The sequence below is a fragment of the Callorhinus ursinus genome, unplaced genomic scaffold, assembly GCF_003265705.2.
Source record: "Callorhinus ursinus isolate GAN/ISIS: 27379988/994484 unplaced genomic scaffold, GSC_fseal_2.0 scaffold88, whole genome shotgun sequence".
Classification (NCBI taxonomy): domain Eukaryota; kingdom Metazoa; phylum Chordata; class Mammalia; order Carnivora; family Otariidae; genus Callorhinus; species Callorhinus ursinus.
The window spans coordinates 1,887,082-1,906,571 of NW_027397150.1; the positions used below are offsets into that span (position 1 = coordinate 1,887,082).

At 61.4% G+C, this 19,490-nt stretch overlaps 1 protein-coding gene across 1 annotated transcript; it reads right to left on the reverse strand.

Moving 5' to 3' along the window:
* Window positions 1-826: 826 nt before the first annotated feature.
* On the reverse strand, window positions 827-16,783 carry IGSF9 (immunoglobulin superfamily member 9). Its single transcript, XM_025860720.2, has 21 exons — window positions 16,676-16,783; window positions 15,168-15,416; window positions 14,769-14,957; window positions 10,582-10,734; window positions 9,783-9,937; window positions 9,394-9,511; window positions 7,871-8,012; window positions 7,627-7,772; window positions 7,376-7,518; window positions 6,085-6,225; window positions 5,462-5,578; window positions 5,133-5,283; window positions 4,805-4,928; window positions 4,385-4,560; window positions 3,832-4,082; window positions 3,577-3,661; window positions 3,296-3,472; window positions 3,018-3,060; window positions 1,857-2,714; window positions 1,477-1,604; window positions 827-1,285 (listed from the first exon to the last, which is right to left on the reverse strand). The coding sequence occupies exons 1-21, from the start codon at window positions 16,722-16,724 to the stop codon at window positions 1,104-1,106; spliced, it is 3,777 nt and encodes a 1,258-aa protein (XP_025716505.2). The 5' UTR covers window positions 16,725-16,783; the 3' UTR covers window positions 827-1,103.
* Between the last annotated feature and the right edge of the window lie 2,707 nt (window positions 16,784-19,490).

A 19,490-nucleotide genomic window follows, 5' to 3' on the forward strand; every position in this document is an offset into this window, starting at 1 on the left:
GTTTCTCCTGAGCTATGCCCCTCGGGCGGAGTCCCTGCCTTCATCAGACAGTGGGGTTCTTCCTGTTTGGTAGAAGCTATGGTTTAGCTTGGTTTCCAAGGACATCAACCACCAGTGTCCACTGTCCACCTCACCATCCCCTCTTCCCCAATCTTACAATCCAGGACCAAGTGAGTCCCCAGGAGACCAAGTGTTTTCACTCCTCTGTGCCTTCTGCCTGGGGTGCTTTCCCTCTTTTGACCAACTTCTGACCTACCCTACTCCATACCCGCTGTGTGACCTCTGGACAAATTCCTAAAGCCTCTATGCTTCAGTTCCCCAGTCTAGAAAATGGAGCCAGGCATTCTACCTACCTCAGAGTGGTGGAAAATGTAAGGTGTAAGGAGCTTAAAGTCATCCCTGGCACAAGTGGGGGCTCAGCTGCTCACTATTGCTGTTACCCCGACTCCATGAAGACCCCCCATAGGTAGCGCTGTCCCAGCACATGCTGTAAGCACTCATTGCTGACGCCTTCCTTTGTGAGACCACAATATGCAACACATAGCTTTATCACAGAACTTATCACATCACACTGTAACTGTCCCTTTGCCTGCTTCACGGACTAGAAGGAACTTGCCAAGGGCAAAGGCTTGACTTAGTGAACTTTGTTTTCTCAGCATCTAACTCAATGGCTGGTCTTAGTAGCTGACCTCAGTAGGCACTCAATAAACGCTTTCTACAAGGATGTTGAATGAACCTCTGTTCATTCAGGAAGAGTCCCCTCCTTTTTAAGGGTTCAGGGATTTTCCTACCTCCCTCTCAGATTCAAAGGCAAAAGACACACAGAAACATTTTTCAGACTTTCTTTATTCACCTGTAAAAAACCTCACCCACACCACAAACACCATCACTATCAACACACACACACACACACGGGCAGACCTAAGATCCCTGTTCCAGTCCCCAGGCTCTAGGGGCCCAGCACAGACATCTCATACCAAGCCCACCCCTGCCCACCATCAGGGGCTATGCCTGGGCACCAAAGGGGCAGAAGCAGCGTCCCAGGCCGGAGCTGGGTCTTGTTGGGCCCTCACGTGCAGGGCCTGTGCGCCGTCACCCAGCCTTCACAGCAGAGTGGCCTGTTCAGGGTGGGGGGCTGGCTGTCTGTAGACCAATAACCGGGCCCTAGTGGCATCTCGGCGGCGCCGGAAAGCCAAGAACTCCTCCCGGAGGGCAGCGCAGCGGGCTTCAGGGCCTGAAGCGTGGGCCACACTCGGGAAGCCGCCCTCCTCCAGAGTCTTCACATCTGCAAGGGGAGGGCAGCACAAGGACAGGGAGAGGTCTGAGGGTCGCTGGCACCACGAAGCCGCCCAGGCCCAGCCGATGCAGATGAGGCCCGGGAGCGCGAGCAAGCCTGGGGCACGGGGCCCGACTGGGACCAGACGGGCGAAACGTGGAGCAGCAAGGCCACACGGCCTCTCTGGAGGGCTCTCACACCTAGCTCTGGCTCAGCTTCAGGTCGGGTGCGAGGGCCAGCCAAGCCCAGGTGCAGAGTCTCCAGCAATTCCACGTCCCCGGGGAACTCGGAGTCCCACTCGTAGTTCTCATCCACAGACGTGTTCCTCCTGTTAAAAGGGACAAATGTCCCGTATTGGGTGGAGGAACTGAAGGTGACCAAAAAAGCCCCAGCCCAGAGTCCCCAAGCTCAGGTGGGGCCGTAAGTCCCCTGAAGATCCCTGGACCTCAGCAGAAGCTTCTAACAGGAGACAAGTTCTCCTGGTCCCAGGGTGGGGGTGGAGCCCGGAAGGCACAGGGCATCAGGGGAAGTCTGGGCAGAAACTGGAGCCCGGGCAGGGATGAGCAGGGACTGTCCTCACCTCTTGCTGACTGTCACCACATGCTCCCTCCGGGGCCACCTCTCAGGGCCACTGGCCCAGCTGCTGGTGTCTCCCGGAGCAGGGCTGAGGTAGCTGCCTCCTGCAGAGGGGGCCGTAGAGGGGGGCCGAAGGAACGAGGCACTGCCCCGCCCGCTGCTCTGGCTGGTGAGGCTGCCCCGAGGGGCGGCAGGGAGAAGGCTTGGCAGCAGCCGGTCCCTCAGCGTCCAGTCAGCCAGTGCTGTGTACAGGGGCTCTGGGTTGGCCCTGGCCCCCATCACAGCCCCAGGAAGCGCTGCCCTGGGGGACACCGTGTCGGAGTCCAGGGGGTGAAGGAGAGAGGAGGTGGGGCAGGGCCGGGTATCCATGTAATCTGGGGGTGGAGCAGGAGCAGGCTCCTCAAAAGGGGGCCAGTCCCCATCCACATTCATCTCCCGGAAGAAGGGCAGGCTCAGGTACTGGAGCAAAGGTCCTGGCCCAGGCAGAGGACTAGGTGGGGCTGCGGGAGGGGGCCCCACAGGGCTGATGTCTGCAATGCAGAGGGGCTGGGGCATCCCACTGGGGCTGCTGCTGCAGTCATAGGACCTGGCCTGGTGCTGGGCCGGGGTCCGAGGTTCAGCTCGCTCAGAGCCTGACCTTTCTTGGGGGCTCCCCACGTTGGGTCCCATCACAAAGCGGCCATCCGGTCCCCGGCAAATGGGCTCCAGGGGTAAGGGCCCCCGACTAGGCAGAGGATCCCGAGTGGGGCTGGGGGGGCCAGCAGGCTCCCCCCAGAGCAGACTCTGGCGCAGGCTGGGGACTGAGGAACCCTGGAGCTTCAGCTTCGCCACACTATCGGGGCTGCCCGAGCCCGGAGCGGAGCTGGGGAAGGACAGGGGATCAGCCTCTGTGGCAGGGGGCCAGTCCCCCTCCCAGGAACCAGCATCAGGCCTTGAGACATTTGCTGCACAACAGAGCAGAGCTAGGGAGGGTACCAGAGACAAGGACTCACGTGGTGGAGAGGTGGAGGAAAGGGAGAGGCAACAGTGGACAGGCCCCAAGCTGGGGCCTCTGCACTCCCACCCTCACCTCGTCCTCACTTCTGTTCCGCCCCTCCCAGCCCACCCCAAGGCACCACCACCGAAGCCGAGATAGTGGGCGCAGAGGGCAGGTGGAGGGACTTACTGTGGAGCTGACTTCCCGGGCGGAGAGAAGATAAGGGGCGCATCTGTTCGGGCAGGAGAACCAGAGAGGACACCGGCAAAACTCAGGCCCTCCAGGGCCCCAGACGCTGAGGCTCAGCCATCGCCTGCTAGCAAGCCCTCCCGCCCCGAGACGGTGCCGGCGGACAGGACGCACCTGGCCGCGCGCGGAGGGGCTTGGGGGTGGGGCCTTCCACCCCCCCGGCGGGCGGGGTCTAGGGGGGGCGGGGCCCTGCCGTGGGCGCGGCCTCAGGGGCCTACCTTGGCGGAGGCGCTTGCGGCGGCGGCGGGCTGCCCTGCGCCGGTTGGTCAGGCAGGCGGCCAGGATGCTCACGAGGACAGCCACGCCCAGGAAGCAGACCCCGCCCACCACGCCGGCCAGGACCGGCTGGGGCAGGAGGCCGGGCAGCTGTGTGCGCGAGGGGTAGACCTCCAGGCCTGGGCGAGGGGCCACGAGGGGGGTAGGGGGTCGGTGCCCGCGACAGTGGGCTCGGAGGCCCCCCCCCCGTGCCCAGCGCTCTGCCCTCCCGCCCGGTTCTCACCGGAAGTGGAGACGTTGGCCGTGTTGCTGGGATCGCTGACATAGCTACCCGCGAGGGCCACAAGGCGGAACTCGTACAGAACGTCCTGGGGGTGGGGGTCCAGGAAGGGGGTCAGGGGCCAGCGCCGCCCACCCCAGCCCCATTCAGAAAGACTGCAGTTGGGAGGTTAGGGTGGGAGGCTGAGGTTTGGGGGCTGGAGCTGGGGCCTGGACGGCCGAGAGGAGGAAGCTCCCTGTGCCTGCCTCCCCCACACACCTTGATGAGTCCTGGCACCAGAAGCTGCATTTCCGTGCCTGCCACGGCCCGGTCTAGCACCTCCCAGCCCTGGGAGCCTTGCCGTCCCTCCAGGACATAGCCGTCCAGCGTCTCAGGGACCAGTTCCGGGGGATCCCAGTGCAGGAGCACCCCCCGGGGTGTCCTCACTGCCACCAGGCCTCGGGGAGGTGACAGGGGAGGTGGCATCTCAGTCGGCGGAAGCCTGGGGGCAGCTGGTGTGGTGGGAAGCCCTGAACAGGACAGATAGGCATGATGGAGATAGGGCTCCCAGTGCCCTTCCCCTGTCCCCTGACCATTCCCCCACATGCCAGCCCTCCAACCCCTCTCTCACCACCACCCCTGCCCCCACCTCCGTACCCAACCATTCTCCCAGGGCCCCTAAAGACGAATCTGAATCTTGTTCCACAAACACCTGTGGACCCCAAGCTGCCCAGCACCTCTGACCCCTCCCACCCAGCTCGTCCCACATCTGGGTTTTCCCTACCAGCCCTTTCCCACCCTGTCAGCTGCTCTCAGGGCAGAGGTCTCTCACCGTCAGGGGCAGACAAGACGATCTCGCTGAAGGGCCCACTCCCTAGCTTGTTCTGAGCTAGGACGCTGAACTGGTACTGGGTATGGGGCTGCAGCCCTGGCACGAGGAGGTAAGCAGCCCCCACAGGCACTGCCAGGGACACCCAGTCATGGTGGGTTCGGTCAGGACGCTTGGCCCTGGAGCACATGAGGAAATGGGGGCACCTCATGAACTAGAAGGGCCAGGAAGCTTTGGAGTCCAGAGATCTGACCCGTCCCCTCTCCTCAGCCTTCCGGGGTCTCAGGACCTGGGCCCTGAACACCTCAGATCCCCTAGAAACAGGGCAGAGTTAGGGCAAGGGCTGGGCTGGAGGGGTGGAGGAAAGGGCAGAGGGTCAGATGGAATGGGGGGAAACAGGAATGGCAGGGGCAGGTCACTCACAGTGGGGTATACCAGACACTGAATCTCTGCAGATAGCCACCATCAAAGCCGGGCTCCCAGGAGACATTGGCACCCTTGGGCAAAGGCAGCACGGACACATTGGTGACAACGTGGGGGCTGGTGCCTGGGGAGGGGGAATTGAGGGAGGGATGATGGTCAGGGCCCTGAGGGAAGGTGAAGAGCTAAGGGGAGTCCCAGGGCCTCTGACCTCTACCTATCATCCCAGCTTCCCTCAACCACCATGCCCACCTGGACCTCCAAAAATACCCCCCCCATCTCCTGTCCCACACGGTTTCCTCTGGCCCCGGCCGGCCCTCCAGCCACTAACCCAGCACGTAGACTTGAGTGGAGGTGGCCACTCGGGCCACAGCGTTGCTGGCGGTGCACTCCCAGCGCCCATGGGCCTCCTTGGTCAGTGGCCGCAGGATGAGGCTACTGTTGCTGTCTACCTGGGCCTGGCCCTGCAGCCCCTGGCCCACCTACGGAACCACTGGTCAGCCCTGAGGACACACGCAGCCACCCCTCACCAAGGGCAGCTCCAGTGTCCTCCCCACCCTGCCCCTGACCGCCCCCTCCTTCCCACAGAATGACCAGGGGCAGGGAGAAGCAGGGGCGTCGTGGGCGTGAATGCAGGCAGAGCAGGGTCGGGAGCCTTACCTTGGCCCAAGAGATAGCAGGAGGGGGGTCTCCTTGGGCTGAGCAGGGGATGAGTAGCTCCCGCCCTACTTCCTGGAAATATTCTTCCTTGGGCCGTTCTAGAAAAGCTGGGGGAGCCTGCAAGCCAGATCTGGCATCGGGAGGGGCCTCTCACCCTGCTATCTAAGGACCACACTCCTCTCTTGGGGGGGCTCCGGTCGTACCCCATCTCAGGCCCCATCTCCCTACCTGTAGTCTCTGCTCCGCGCAGGGCTGAAGGGAAACGGGGGGCTGCACAAGGACTTGGGGGCTGGGAGGCCTCTCTGGGGACGTATAAACCTCCACAGAACTTTCACCCTCCCCTCTGCTACTCACCCCTCCCCCTCCAGAGAGGCCAAGGTTAGTGAGCTGGACCAGCGGGGGATCTTACTTTGGGGATGTGCGTGCCTCCCATCCCACCTCCCAGCACCATCTCTGCAGAAACCTCGGGGACGGCGTCTGGGAGCTACGGCTGTGCCCACCGCGGGAAACAGACTCGGAAGCCCCTCCCCACGCTGACCGCCCCACCCCCTGGTCAGCCGGCGCCAGCCAGGGCGCATCCCCAGCCACCTGGCCCAGCGCTGCTGGCCCGGCCACAGCCTCACCTTGAGCAGCACGCGGGTCACCGGGGAGGGCCCTGCGGTGCCGAGACTGTTGTAGGGTGTGCAGGAGTATTCTCCCAGCGCATCCTCATTCCCCAAGGCAATGATCAGTGAGCCCTCCGGGCCCTGGGACCAGCCAGGGAGCTGGAGGGAAGCGGAGAGGAGATGGCCACTATTCAAAGCAGCTGGGCAGGGGCGGGAGAGGGAGGAGAAAGGCACCTCCCTGCAGAGGACTCCTCCTCCAGGCCGGACCTCTCTCTGAACTCCAGTCCTTCACTTCTCTTTCCCGGGGCGCCCCCTGGAGCTGAGCCCTGGTAGGGGGCTCCTTGCCTGCCTGGGGTATCCCCCACCTGTCTTTCCAGCATTCCATGATGAAAGTCAGCATCTTCCACCCCAAAGCCCGTCCTTTCCCTATTTCTGTGTTAAGGGCCTCACTGTCCCTACTAAGCACAGACTCCTGACTCCTCACTCCCCCATCCAAACGCTCACCGGCGTGGTCCTCTGGGAAGGCGTCTGTCTAGGCGTCAAGCCCGTCCACCCCCATGACCTCCTCACCTCTCCCCTGCACTGTCTCAACAGCCTCTGAACCCCTCTCCCTGCGTCCACTCTGTCCTCCACTCACTGACAGACTCAACAAGCTCCAAAGCTATCACACCTCTGCTCAGACAACTTCACGGGCTCCAACTGCCTGCGGACTTTTTTTTGTAACATTCAACAAAAATGTACTGCGTCCTCCTGCGGAAGCCCCCAGGGGCACTGGGATTCAAGGACGGGTGGTCGCCCACACGGAATGTGTGCTCTTTGAAGACAAACAAAGACTGCCTGGGAACGAGGGAACCGTCACTTGGCATCCACAGTGCTCCCTTTTGGCCCCCACCTGCCCCTCGAGCTTCCTCAGTAGCCTCATGCCCCCACAGGCACTGTGGCGCCCCCCCCCAACTCGAGGGCTCGTCAGGGCCTACACAGACTGCACCATTTCCTGCCTCGGGGCCCCGGTTTCCGCCTGGAATGTCTGTGCCCCACGCAAGGCCCATCACCGAAGTCCCAGAAGCTGCTGCTGATCTGTCCTCAACCAGCCCTGGCCTTCCAGCAGAGTGTGCTGTCCTACCCCATCCAGGCTGTGCCCCCCTTAAGGACGGATGTGGTGCTCCCGCTCTCCGGACAGCCCACACAGCCCCGGGGAAGAAGTGTATCCCTAGTGGCCGACCTGAATTCCACGGAGCTAACTCCAGCCCAGCTGTCCTGACTAGAACACCAATCTAAGCCCTTCCGTCCCCCGGCCCGCGGCCCCTACCTTATCCAGCTGTAGGGCCTGCCCATCCTTGGTCCAGCTGACAAAGAGCAGTGGGGGGTTGGCACGGACCGGGCACCGGATCACCCCCCGCATGCCTATGGGCAGGGGTGTCTCAGGAGGCATCGCTGTCACCAGGGCTGGGTCTGGGGGGGGGGGGGGGGGGGGGGAAGCAGTGGCAGATTGGAGGGCAGGAGCTCGGCCTGGCCCAGGGGAGGGGGAGCAGGCTGGGGAGGGAACTGGGTCAGGCTTACAGAGCACAGTGAGGTAGGCGGAGGCCGAGGGCGGGCGCAGGAGACCGTTGCTGGGCACACAGGTGTAGCGGCCCGTGTCATCGGGCTGGGTGGCCTGCAGGCGCAGGCTGCCGTCCACCAGGATCCGCACTCGGGGCTGCAGGCGGCTGCAAAATGGCATGTATGGGCCGGGCTCCAGGCTTGCTCAGCTGAGGGGCTCCTCAAAGGCTGCCTACCAGTCCCCCCACCCAGCCCAGAGCCCCACCTAATGTGGAATACATTGATGCTGTCCTGGAACCAGCTATAGGTGAGGTTAGTGGGGTACGCCTCAGCCCGGCAGGCCAAGGAAATATCCTGGGAGGCATTGACCGTGCTGTTCTTGGGAGGCACCACGATGACTGGGGGACCTGTGGGGGAGCACAAGAGGAGAGAGGGGCCTCAGCCCAGAGCCCTCCCAGAACCCTGAGGTCACTTCTGCAGTTCTTCCCGGATCTGCCCTCCGAATACAGAAGGGGCTGTTACAGGGCCTTGGGGAGCTGCAACGGGCCCTAACCCTGTACGTGAGAAAAGTTCCTTCTCTCCCCAGACCCGCTCCCCTTCCCTCCAGGAACACCACCATTCACCCAGATTCCCGGGCTCAGAAGCTGTGTGTGCGTGCACACATGCATGCAGTGTGTGTGCATGTGTGTGTGTTGGGGGGGGAATCGGTTTTATTCTCTGCTCACTTACCCTTTACATCCCTCATCTGTCACATCTGAAGTCACCTCTGTGCGTCCTACCCTACTGCGGATACCCAATACCTTACCCCAAGATACTGCAGCAAGCCCTGACCCCGGCTCCCCCATCTCTGCCACTCCAGTGGCCATTCATGCAGAAATGCCCCCTTTGGCCACAGAACGCTCCTGCTCAACAACTCACAACCACTCCCGGCCTGGCCAACCATTAGAGACTCTTTCAGGTCAGTATGGGCAGCAGGCTCTGCCCCGTGCCAGCCTCATTCCCACTGCCCGGCCTCTGCTCTCTGAACCCTGTCCAGAACGCTCTTTCCACAGGGTCTGGCCAGGCCGCATAGTCTCTCCCATCTGCTGCTCCACCGCCCTCGCCCCTCCCTGGGCCCCGCTGTGCCAGCATCAGTCCTAAGAGGTAGCGATCCGAGCTGGCGTAAGCACGTTGCCTCTCACCATCTCTTTTAATCCTCACTGGCGCCTTCTGTGGGAGGAATTACTGTCTCCCCTTCACAGATGAAGAAATTGAAGGCTCAGAGGCAGAGAAGTAAGGAGCGCTGCCCAAGGTCAGCAGGGTAGGCAAGGCTCCTTGGGGCCTTCGGGCCGCCAGCCAACTTCGCCCGTACCAGTCAGGCAGCAGGCCCGCCCCCAGTACCAAGGAGAGCGACACTTGGCTCGCTCCTCTGACTTCCCCCGCAGCAGAGTCCAGGCCCTGGGCTCAGCTTTCCTCAGAAGGACTTGGGCAGGAATTACTAAGTGCTGATCACTGTGCTCGGTTAAATTCTTGTAATAGTCCTAAAATGCAGATCTGAACCTCCTTATATATAGACGAGGAAATTGGGGGTCGGGGGGCGTCTCACACACCACACTGCTGGGCGCTAAATATCTACTTGTCCATTCACTGATCCTTTTAAAATTAAGATGCTGGTTTTGGAGCAGCAGCCTGCTTTGGGAGCTCCCTCTCTCTCCACACAGCCCTCCCCACACCTACTGTGTGCATCCCCCCCAGCCACAGGTCACACAGGTCACAGGCCCAATTCCCAGCCCTGCCCCCGGACAGCACCTAGCACCAGCAGCTGGGTGGCGTGGGAGGTGCTGCCCTCGGTGCTGGAGGCTTGGCAGGTGTAGACTCCGGAGCTGCCTCGCTCCACCCGTCGGATCCACAGCGTCCCATTCTGCACCTAGGGTAGGAGGGGACGAGGAAGGTCTCACATGCCTCCCCTCCCCTCCCGCCCCTTCCCTCGGGCCGGCCTCAGACCCTGCACTCCCGAGGCTGGCCGGCAGAGGGAGGCAGCACGCCAGGCCCAGGAAGCCAATGCAGAGCCCCTCCTCCAGCCAGTCTCCCAGCATGGCCTTTGCCCCTGTCCTCCAGCCGCCCCCCTCCCCGGGCCCCCGGGGCCTCCACCTGCCCCTCACACTCTAACTACTCCCACTGCCTAGCCCAGGACTCACTTGCACCTGACCCTGGCCCTGGCCAAGGTCCTGTCCTCGGAGCTTCCAAGTCACATGGGGCTGTGGGCTGCCGCGGGCCACACAACGCAGGGTCACAGCCTCCAGTTCCCGAACTTCCAGCACCTGGGGAGGCGTCTCCAGGAATTGAGGGGGTGCTGCAGAGAGAGAGGCACCAGGGGGTACCAGATATCAGTCCAAAGAGCAGGGTCCGAGGGCCAGGGCGGCAGGTCAGCCCACCAGCCCAGGCCCACCCTGCTGCACTCGGGGCCCATCTCTGCACAGGCCTGGAGAGTTGGCAACAGGGGCCACACACGGGCCGGGGGCTGGGCGGGGGGAGCTAGTGGCCTCTGGCCCTGCTCTGGGAGACTCTGCTTTGCCCCTCTCCGTGGCATGATCCAGTCTCCACAATGAAACAGGAGTGATCAGGACCTCCCTTCCTTCTTAGGGCTGAGAGAGAATTGATGAGGTACTGGGTTAAGAGGTGTTTTGAGAAAACACCATGCTATGTATGTAAGTGAGCTGTGTCTCACTCCAGGCCCCATGACCCCCATCCCGTCCCCCCCTCCCGGCCAGAGAGGCGGGAACAGGGAAGACGGGAACCGAGCCTAGCAGGCAGCTGCGACTTAGACTGAAGAACTGGAAGGGCCGGCGTGGGGGTGGGAGGGGAAAGATGCAGACAGTGAGCTAGCAAACAAGGGGGTGTCAGCAAGGGTGGGGCATGGGGACCACACCCCCCCCAGGCACAGGTCCCCATCATGCTGCCCTCCCCCCTCTCCACCACCTGCCCCCAGCTTCATACAGTTCACTGTGAGGTGCACCCAGGAGCCGTTAGCCGAGTCGTCCTCAGGGCTGTGCCGGTCCAGGAAGAGCACTCGGCACTCGTACCAGCCCTGGTCTTCCACTCGGAGCCCCTCGATCTGGAGAGATGCCCCCTTCTGCAGCCGGATTCGCCCTGGGAAAGGAGCCCCAAGGCCCTGGTCATGCTGGTTATTCTCAGAGCTCAAGAACAGGCCCAGTCTCCTCCAGTTACCCTGATCAAGTGGGGCCTGGCCCGGAGAGACACGGTGGGGTTGGGGTCACTGAGGGCAGACCCCTCCATTCAGCCCCGGGTCACCTCTGCCTTTCAGCAGCTGGGACCCAGTTTAGACAAAGAAAAACCCAGAGTGGCAGCAGGTGGACGAGACACTCCACTGAACCGCAGGGGGCTCCAAGGGCTGTTGGGGTAGGGGGGTTTAAGAGCCACACTTAGTCTCCCCATGATTCTTACAGGACCTGCCCCACCCCACGACTCTTTATAGGGGCCAGGTCTGGCTCCCAGAGTACTCCTCCTGCCAAAGGACAGTCCCTGGAAACCTCAGCAGTGTTTGGGGCCCTGAGCAGGGACCCAGACCTCGCCTCCCAAAGCCCCTAATCCCTTAGGGCTATTATCAACGGCCTAAGCGCCTTAGGGTGGCCAGAGTCCAGCCCAGCCAGGCAGCAAGGTCAGCAGCCTCCTCACCCCATCCCCCTCACGCCCAGGGCACCCAGGCCCCGGCTGGGTGGAGCTCCTGTGGAGCTCCACAAAGACACACAGCCCAGCACGGGCAGACACACATGTCCACCCTCAGTCAGCATCCGGCACACCACCAGGCTCAGACGGAGGCCGCCCCCACAAATCTCTCAGCACACACCCCCCCCACACCACTTCGGTGTCCCCAGCAGGGCAGCCTAGTGACAGAGGCCTGCACTCGGGAGCCAGAGAGACTCCCTTGGACAAGTTAGCCAGCTTCAGTTTCTTCTGTAAGAGAGGGAAGGCAAATCTGGCTGGGCTGGAGCTCAGGGAGCACGGCGCCTCGGCCGGTGCTCACATATTGTTGAACAAGAGCACAACGTTTGAAATCAGAAGCTGGACTCAAGCTTGACCCTGCCCCTTGCCTGGTAACACATCCTCGAGGTCCTCTGCCCCGAGCAGTGGCCAGCCCCACCAGGCACCAAGCTGCCCTACCAGAAACCTGAGACCACCTAGACTCCTATCCGTTACCTCCCACACCTACGTGTTCAGTAAATCTTCGAAATTCTGCCTCCTCAATATCTGTTTCTTCTCTAGCATCCTCACCTTAGTGTGGTCCCATAGCACCTCTCCCCTCAGTTACTCCACAGCCCGCCAGGTCGTCTCCCTGCCTTGAGCCTACCTTCTGTTACTTCTGTTACAAGCATCAGTCCACCACACCTTGACCTTTGATGCGGACGGATGAGATTTTCTAAATTTTGGGGGGTTACACAAAACCACTGCAGCTCTAAGACAAGTCCCTTCCACGTGCCCGCACCAACCGTCCAGACAGAGCCCCTAATCGGCCCTTCCTAATACTAGAAATTCTGATGCTGTGTGTCTGCTTCTCTTCTACCTCCGGGGTGATCTTTCCAAAATATAATCGAAGGCTGCAGTGCTCCTAGTGCTGTCAGGGAGGAGGAGGACAATGATCCCGTTCAGGCTGGCCTGGTGACCTTAGGCAAGGGACTTTTTCCTTCCAAGGATGAGGTCCAGGGGTGTGGATTCTCCAAAATGTGTGTGGACTCGGTGCTTCATGGGCTAGGTGTTGAAATCCCCACCCAGGAGATAAGCCTAGACTTTGCAGGTAAATATCTAACATAATCACACCCCTCTGCCCCGCTTTGGGATTCCGGGATTCCTCCATCACCCTAATCGGCCTCGTCACAGAGCCCTGCACAGCCCAGCATGCGAGCTCTCCTAAGTGCCACGGGATAGCAACTTTTCACGATGGCGACCCTCAAGTTCTACAAGGAAGGAAGAAGAGAGAAGGGACACTGAGCACTGAACCTGGACCACGGGCATTGAGTACCGGCACCATATTCAATCCTCCTACGATTTCACTTAAAGGAAAGGACCCGCAGGGCCGGAGCCTGGTGGGCTCCAGACCTCCCACAGGCAGCGGTGTGTAGAGAGAGCAGGAGACCCAGACTCTGCTCTCAAGCTCTCGGAAGGCAGAGAACCCACACTCATGTACATGTACAAGTTCACATACACACAGTTCAGGAAATGGTGCTTGCCGTGTCCAGATATTCCAAGGACCACAGAGCGAGAGGAATACTGAGGGCTTCCAGGGACCACAGGGAGGGTAGCAACGGGAGATGACTGGAGAGAGCAGGGGTTCTGAACAGAACAGAGAGTTGTGTGCTTTGAACCACACAACTCAGGGCAGAGAGAAAACCCGTGCCTTTCTGCCGCGCGGGCTACCTTCAAACTCCCAAGAAAGACAGCACGGAAGTCAAAGACCAAAGACCAAAGCCGGCGCCTGGATTAGAAGAGCAGGTCCCACCCGGGGAGCTGGCATAAGTAAGCCAAGGCCGCCATCCCTCTGGGCTCTGGGGCCCCGAAGGCACCCCGTGCGGGCTCTGTGCTGGGTGCCTGACAGTCGCTGCCTTCATCCCGGATGCTGTCTCGGCCTGTTCCACACTGCTCTTTCCTACTCTGTGCTCGTCTGTAAATCCCGGCTCCTCCACCAGATGGGATTCTGGAGTCCTCAAAGATGGGGAGCTTTGGTCACAGGCAGGGTCCCTCCCACATTCTAGGCCACAGGCCTCACACACAGTCCGGGACCATGTCTCCTTCCCTTGCCCAGAGGGCTTATGACAGGACAGCATTGTCCTTAGCAACCTCCACCTCCTGTTGCCTAGCAACCGCAGTTCCCCCATCCCCTACACAAAGGCTGAGAGGCCCCTTCCACACTGGGAGGTGGTAAGAGAGTTAATGGGTGCAGGGGGCCTCCCCTCAGGGCCCTGACTCCCCAGACTAGCGCTGGCCAGACCAGGAGCTCCAGACTGGGGGCAGTGGTGGACACAAAGGGCAGGGTAGGAAGAGCCCCAGGGGTGACTGCCCCAGGGGTGACTCCAAGGGGCAACAGAGAGAAAGGAAACCCTCCGGTCACAAAGTTCCCAGCCACCCAGTGGCTTGTCGGCCAGAGGAATTCCAAGCCAGGACAGAGGGTAGAGAGACAGTTTCACATCCCCCAGGAAAAGCCCTCTCCCTCCACCGCCCCACCTGCACCTGCCCCGTCCTCACTCAGGGAACATTCTGTAGTGGCCCAGCCTCCGCCCCAGGACCCAAACTCCTCCAGGCCAGCCTGCAGAGGCAGGGAGGGAGGGCTGGTGGGCACAGCTGTTTTTCCCCCACTGTCCTAATTGGGGCCTGCTTTCATCAGCTCTCACAGGGCCTGTGTAGACACATATGCTCCCACCAGGCTGTTTGCCAACAACTGCCCCCAGTTTGAAAATAAACTCTTCCTTTGGCAGCACCTGCCTGAGCTCAGCCTGCCTCTCAGGAAGAGCTCAGCCAATCCTAGGGCTGCTCTCAGGATTCAAACTCAAGAGGGAAAAGGTGGGGGTCTCCTCCCCCACCAACGTTGCCCAGGTGGCCTTTCCCGGGGTTTCCCTCGGAAAAAGAAGGCAGAAAGACTGTCTTGCCCAGGAGCCCCAGCCCCCACCTTGGGCCCTCCCACACACTGCCCCCTGAGGCCTGGAGAAAACCCACTCAGATTAAGGATCCATCTGGGATTAGGAGGAAACCAAGCTGTCTGAGGGAGCCAGCCAGCGGGGGCGCAGAAGGCGGAGGAGGCGGCCCCTGGGAGGCCTATACACCAGTTTAAATCCAGACAGGAGCCACCTGAAGCAGGAACCCAGCCTGGCCCCATCCATTCCCTGATCTTTAGGGAAACGGGCCCTCACCAACCCCCCCTCCCCCACGCACATGCTCTTCTGTACTCAGACCAGACTGCGCCCCCACTGGAGAAGCAGATGGGTCACAGACCCACCCACCCTGCTGCCCATCAGCCCACTCCCGAGAGGCCTAGAACCTCCCAACTGGCATCTGAGACAGTGGGGGCGGTGGAAGCAGAGAATAAAGAAGAGGTCTTGCCCTCCACCCCCCAGCCCACCTCCTTTGGTGGGTTGGTAGCACCTCCCAACCTCCCACCTGAGGACAAGTCTTACCCACATAATCAGGGTCGATGCGGGGAGAGTAGAGGCCGAACTGGATGAAGATGGGAAGCAGGAATCCAAAGCGCAGCCACTCGATGACATGCAGCGGGGGCCGGCCAGCCGGGGGCAGCAGGTCACAGCCCAGCACCGCACTCTCGCCAGCCCGGCCCACCACTGACACCACCTCAGGCTTCCCTCGACCTGCATGGTGGGGCCGACAGTGGGGACCCCAGTCAGGGCTGGGAGAGGACGCTCCTCAGTGGCTCTGAGGGCTCCCCAGGACTTAGTGAAGCGAATGAGAGAATCCTCAACTTTTCCAGAACCAGCCCTATTCCCCCTCTACCCCTCCTGGGGAATGTCCCCCATGCCAAGGCCAGCGGGGAGCTCCCGAGCCCAGGGAGTCCAGCTCACCGTCAGCCCCCTGGCTGATGATCAGGCTGAGGATGGCCACACTGAGGCACCAAACCATAGCCCAGCTGCCTGCTTGCCCGGCCCCTCCTATCCACGGGGGCCCAGATGGAGGGGCCCAGGGGTGTCCACAGCCCAGCAAGCCCCACAAAGCCTTCTGATCAGTGGCAGGTTCCAGCTCTCGCTCTTCTGGACGATTAGGGCTTGGCTCACATAACACCTGATGAACACCTCCCTGGAGCACCACCAGATCTAAATGCAAAATGCAAGGCAACATACAGAGTTGGCCAACACTCAGGACCAGAAGAAACCCCACAGTTACAGAAAGGCCAGGAGAAGAGCAAAGGAGGAGAGAGGAGAGCAGATGAGTAGGGAAGGTGCACAGAGACTAGAGATCCTGCCAGCCTAAGGAATAAGAGCCCCCCCGGGCCGGGGTGGGAGCACTGGAAGAGCCTGGGAGCACCGGGTGAGGAGACCTGACAGGTGAGGACATGGGGAGCGTGGGGCAGAGGAGGAGGAAGATCTTAAGAAAGGCAGAGGAACTCCAGGGAAACTCGGGGTTACGTAAGTGCTCAGAAAGCTGGGCTGGGATGGAACTAGGGTTCCTATCCACTTGGAAAAAGATGTGTCAGGAAAATGGGAGATGAAGAGGCCCCCGTGGTTCAGCCTCCTCTCTGTGCTCCTTCCTTAGTCCTGCTGCTAATAACAAGATTGCAAGGTAGAACGGGTACCAGCACCTCCACCCCACAGTGACAAATAAGGAGCCCCAGGATCCCAGGCAGGCTTGCTCAGGGGCACCGAGCCAGTGAAGGGCAAAGCCTGGATCAGAACCCCCACAAAGCGGCCCCCAGGGAACCCCCACACACAATTCCTTGCCCATTTCCCCAGTCACTGTGAACCCTGGAAGCTGGAGACCTTGCATCTCTTTCTCCACTCAGGCTCTCAACACTGCTTGGGCAGTGAGTGAGTCAGGCACTGGGAGAAGAGGGGCAGCCTCCCCCACCCGATGGAAAGCTCCCCCCGCCCCCCAGCATCCTCCAGGTCTGGGCAGGTCCCGGGGCAGGCGGCTGGTACTACTTTTCCTTCACGATGCTGCCAGGCAGCCCTCCACCATGAACCAGGTGCCTCACCCCAGGGCTTCCCATTCACTGTCCTCCAGTGACCTGGGGGCCCAGGGTTTGCCGGGCTTTCCCTTCCCCAACCCTAGAGGCAAGACCCAGAAGCCAAAAAGCCTGCGAGTCCCTAGGGTGTACAGAGTAAGCCCTGGGGCACGGAAGGTAGGAACCCTGGCCGCTCCAGCCCCAGAGCATCTAGGGTAATCACAGTGGGCTGGGGGCAGGGGTGCAGCTGCCTTGGGTGGGCCCCGCAAACCCAGTTGGACTTTGCTCTGTGGTCTCCACCCCACTCCTGGTCTCCCAGTCCTGGACTGGCCCTAAACCATCCTCCAAGTCCCTCAGCCTGACCCCGGCTTCTACTTGGGGGCCCCGGGTATGGAACTCCTGACAACTCACCAGCAAACATTCCCCCTTGCTTCCCGCTGCCCCCAGACAGCTCTCCCATTCTTCCCTGACATCATTTCCAAGTGGATAGGAACCCCGGCTCCCTCCCGGGTTTCCCCCGGAATTCCTCTGCTTTTCCTACATCTTCTTACTCCTCTGCCCACACCCCCCACCATGTCCTCACCTGTCGGGTCTCCCCAGCAAGTGCTCCGATTCTAGCTACCCCTACTTCTCACAGTCCCCCCAAATTCCCAGTTTCCACCCCTGATCTCCAACTGCACCAGGTCCTCCGCGCTTCAAGGAACTCCCTTCCTGTCTCCTCCAGAATCCCCATCCTCCCACTTTTCCCTGGAATCTCCCTCCCAAAATTCTCCGGCCTCAGCCCACAGTACTCCTCTGATACCCCACCCCAATTCCCTGCTCCTTCGCCTGCTCCGGACCCCTGAACTCTCCCTTTCGGAACCCCCCAGGACCCACCCCATGCACAGACGCGCACGCGCGGGGACAAACACACACACACACACACACACACGCGCGCGCGCGCGCACGCGTTACCTCCAGACGCCTCCTGGTCTCGGGGAACCCCCCACCACCCGCCCACCAAAATTCCCACTCACTCCCCAGAACTCTAGTTCTGCTACCCAAAGAATCCCACGGTGCCCCAGCCCCCGCTTGCTCCGCGCCCCCGGGACTCCCGAGCCCCGCCGTCCCTGCCCCCGGCGCGCCCCCGCCCTCACCTGCCCGGCGCCGCGCGGCCCGGCTCCCGCAGCCACACAATAGGGGGCGGGCCAGCCTCCCGCCCGGCGCCCCAGCGCCCGCGTCGCCCTGGAGACCGCCGCGCCCCGCCCGCCGCCGAGGGGGCCGACCGGCGGGGCGGGGCGGCGCGGCCGCGACCCCCGAGCGGCCTGGGAGTTGTAGTTTCGGGAGGGCGGGACGCGTGGCCGCGGGCTCGGGTCGCCCCCTGGCGGAGCTCCGGGCGCCAGGCGCCAGCCGGGGCGGCGGCCGCGCAGGACCCGGGCCCCCGGTGGCCGGAGCCGGCCCGCGCCCGTCCCGGGCCAGCTGCCCGCGAGCCCCGCCGTCCGCGCTCGGCCGGGGAGAGCCGCGGGACCCACCGCCGAGCCGGGGCCGAAGCGCCCGGCCGGCAACAGGACCCCCAGGGGATCCGCGCAGCTCGAGGGCCCCGGGCTCGCCTCCCCCGCCCCACCCCCGCCGCCACCCACCCGCCTCTGCTGCGGCCCGACTGGAAATACCTGTCTGCGCTGGCGAGCTCCCAGGTCCTGCCCCGGCGCCTCCCACAGGGTGCGGAGGGGACCGTGCGCCCGGGCCGAGGCTGCCAAGTCGCCCCAGCTGCAGCTCCCAGCGCCAGCGACCCAGCGAAACAGGCCCAGGGGGGCAGGACGAGAGGCATCCCGAGGCGGGGGCATGGAAAGATCGCCTCCTGAACTCTGCAGGGTGCCAGACCCTGGACTACAGGCTTTGTAGCTCTTAGGTCCCCTGGGCGGAGACCCTGGGAAGTAGGCATGGCTCTGCCTTACCAATGAGAAAATGGGGATTTGCCCCAGCCTTCCCATCTCGGGCTGTGCAGAGCTGAACGCACGCCAACCTGGACTTCATGAAACCCACCTCCTTAGAGACTTGAGGCCAGAAGATATCTGGCACGTCTGCCCCCCAGAGCTTTCCCCTTGGTGAGCTGGGGGCCCCCTTAGGGATACAGGCTCATCATGCCTTCCCCAGCAGGCTTAAGCAGCCATACCCGTCCAGGTCCTCCCGGTTCACTGCCCTCCCCCCAGTCTGAACTCCCATGACTCCAAAGGAGCCTCCCAGGCATCTGATTCATGGAATCATGGCCTCAACTTCTTCCAAGAGAGACCCTGCAGGACGCACTGAACCAATCCAGGATCCCAGCCACATCGTCCTCCCAGGTGACCCCATCGGCCCACATCCTGGGCCCGGAAGCTCACCCCCCCCCCCCAGTAATCCATTCCATCCTTACAGACAGACTGCTGGAAAGTTCTTCTAGGTGTAAACAACTGGGGGCTTCTTGCCACAGCCTGAGATGAAAATGTGACAGGAAAGGGGGAGAGGGAGGGGAGGCAGGAGCCGAGGTGTGGTCTCTCCCAGCATCCCTCCAGCAAAGTCTCCCAAAGTGGCAGCTTCCCGCATTACTTGACCAGGTAACAGACTTACCTAGCAGTAATGAGACTGTTCGTAGCACAGATTAGGGGACACTGTGCGAAAGTCAGGCCAGGCTTTACCCGGTGGCCCCCCACTAGCCAGCAGGGAAGATCTCCCTCCCCCCCGGGTGGGATCTGCACACCTCTGATCCGAAGGTTCACTTCTGCTCTTTCCAGTGTTTTTCGTTTGGTTGTTAAAATAACTTTTTGTAAACTTGGGATTTAGAATAACTTTCCATTTTTAAAAGTTTACAATATGGTCATTTTTCCCCCCTGAACGCTTATTTTGTGAATTGTATTATTATTGTCATTTTGCTCTGATTCTGAAGTATCTTGTGGGCTTTTGGGAAAAAACAGGAACCTAGCCCTGAAACTTGTTACCTGTGTCAGAAGTGAAACTTGATAAAAATAGTCCCTGAGGCTCAAAATTAAGATTTTCTTCTGATTCGTCCTCGATCCGTGATTTTAACTCTCTGGGAAAGTGTGTTCAACCAACCAACTAGGATTTCATGTAACCCAAGTATCAACCGGCCCACGTATTTTCAACTTGCTGACAAGAAGATCAGACAATGTGGTCAGTTCCGGGGACACTGCCGACCCCTGGGAGCACTGGTCCTATCACCCAGTGTGGTCTTTCACAGACTGTCCCCTCA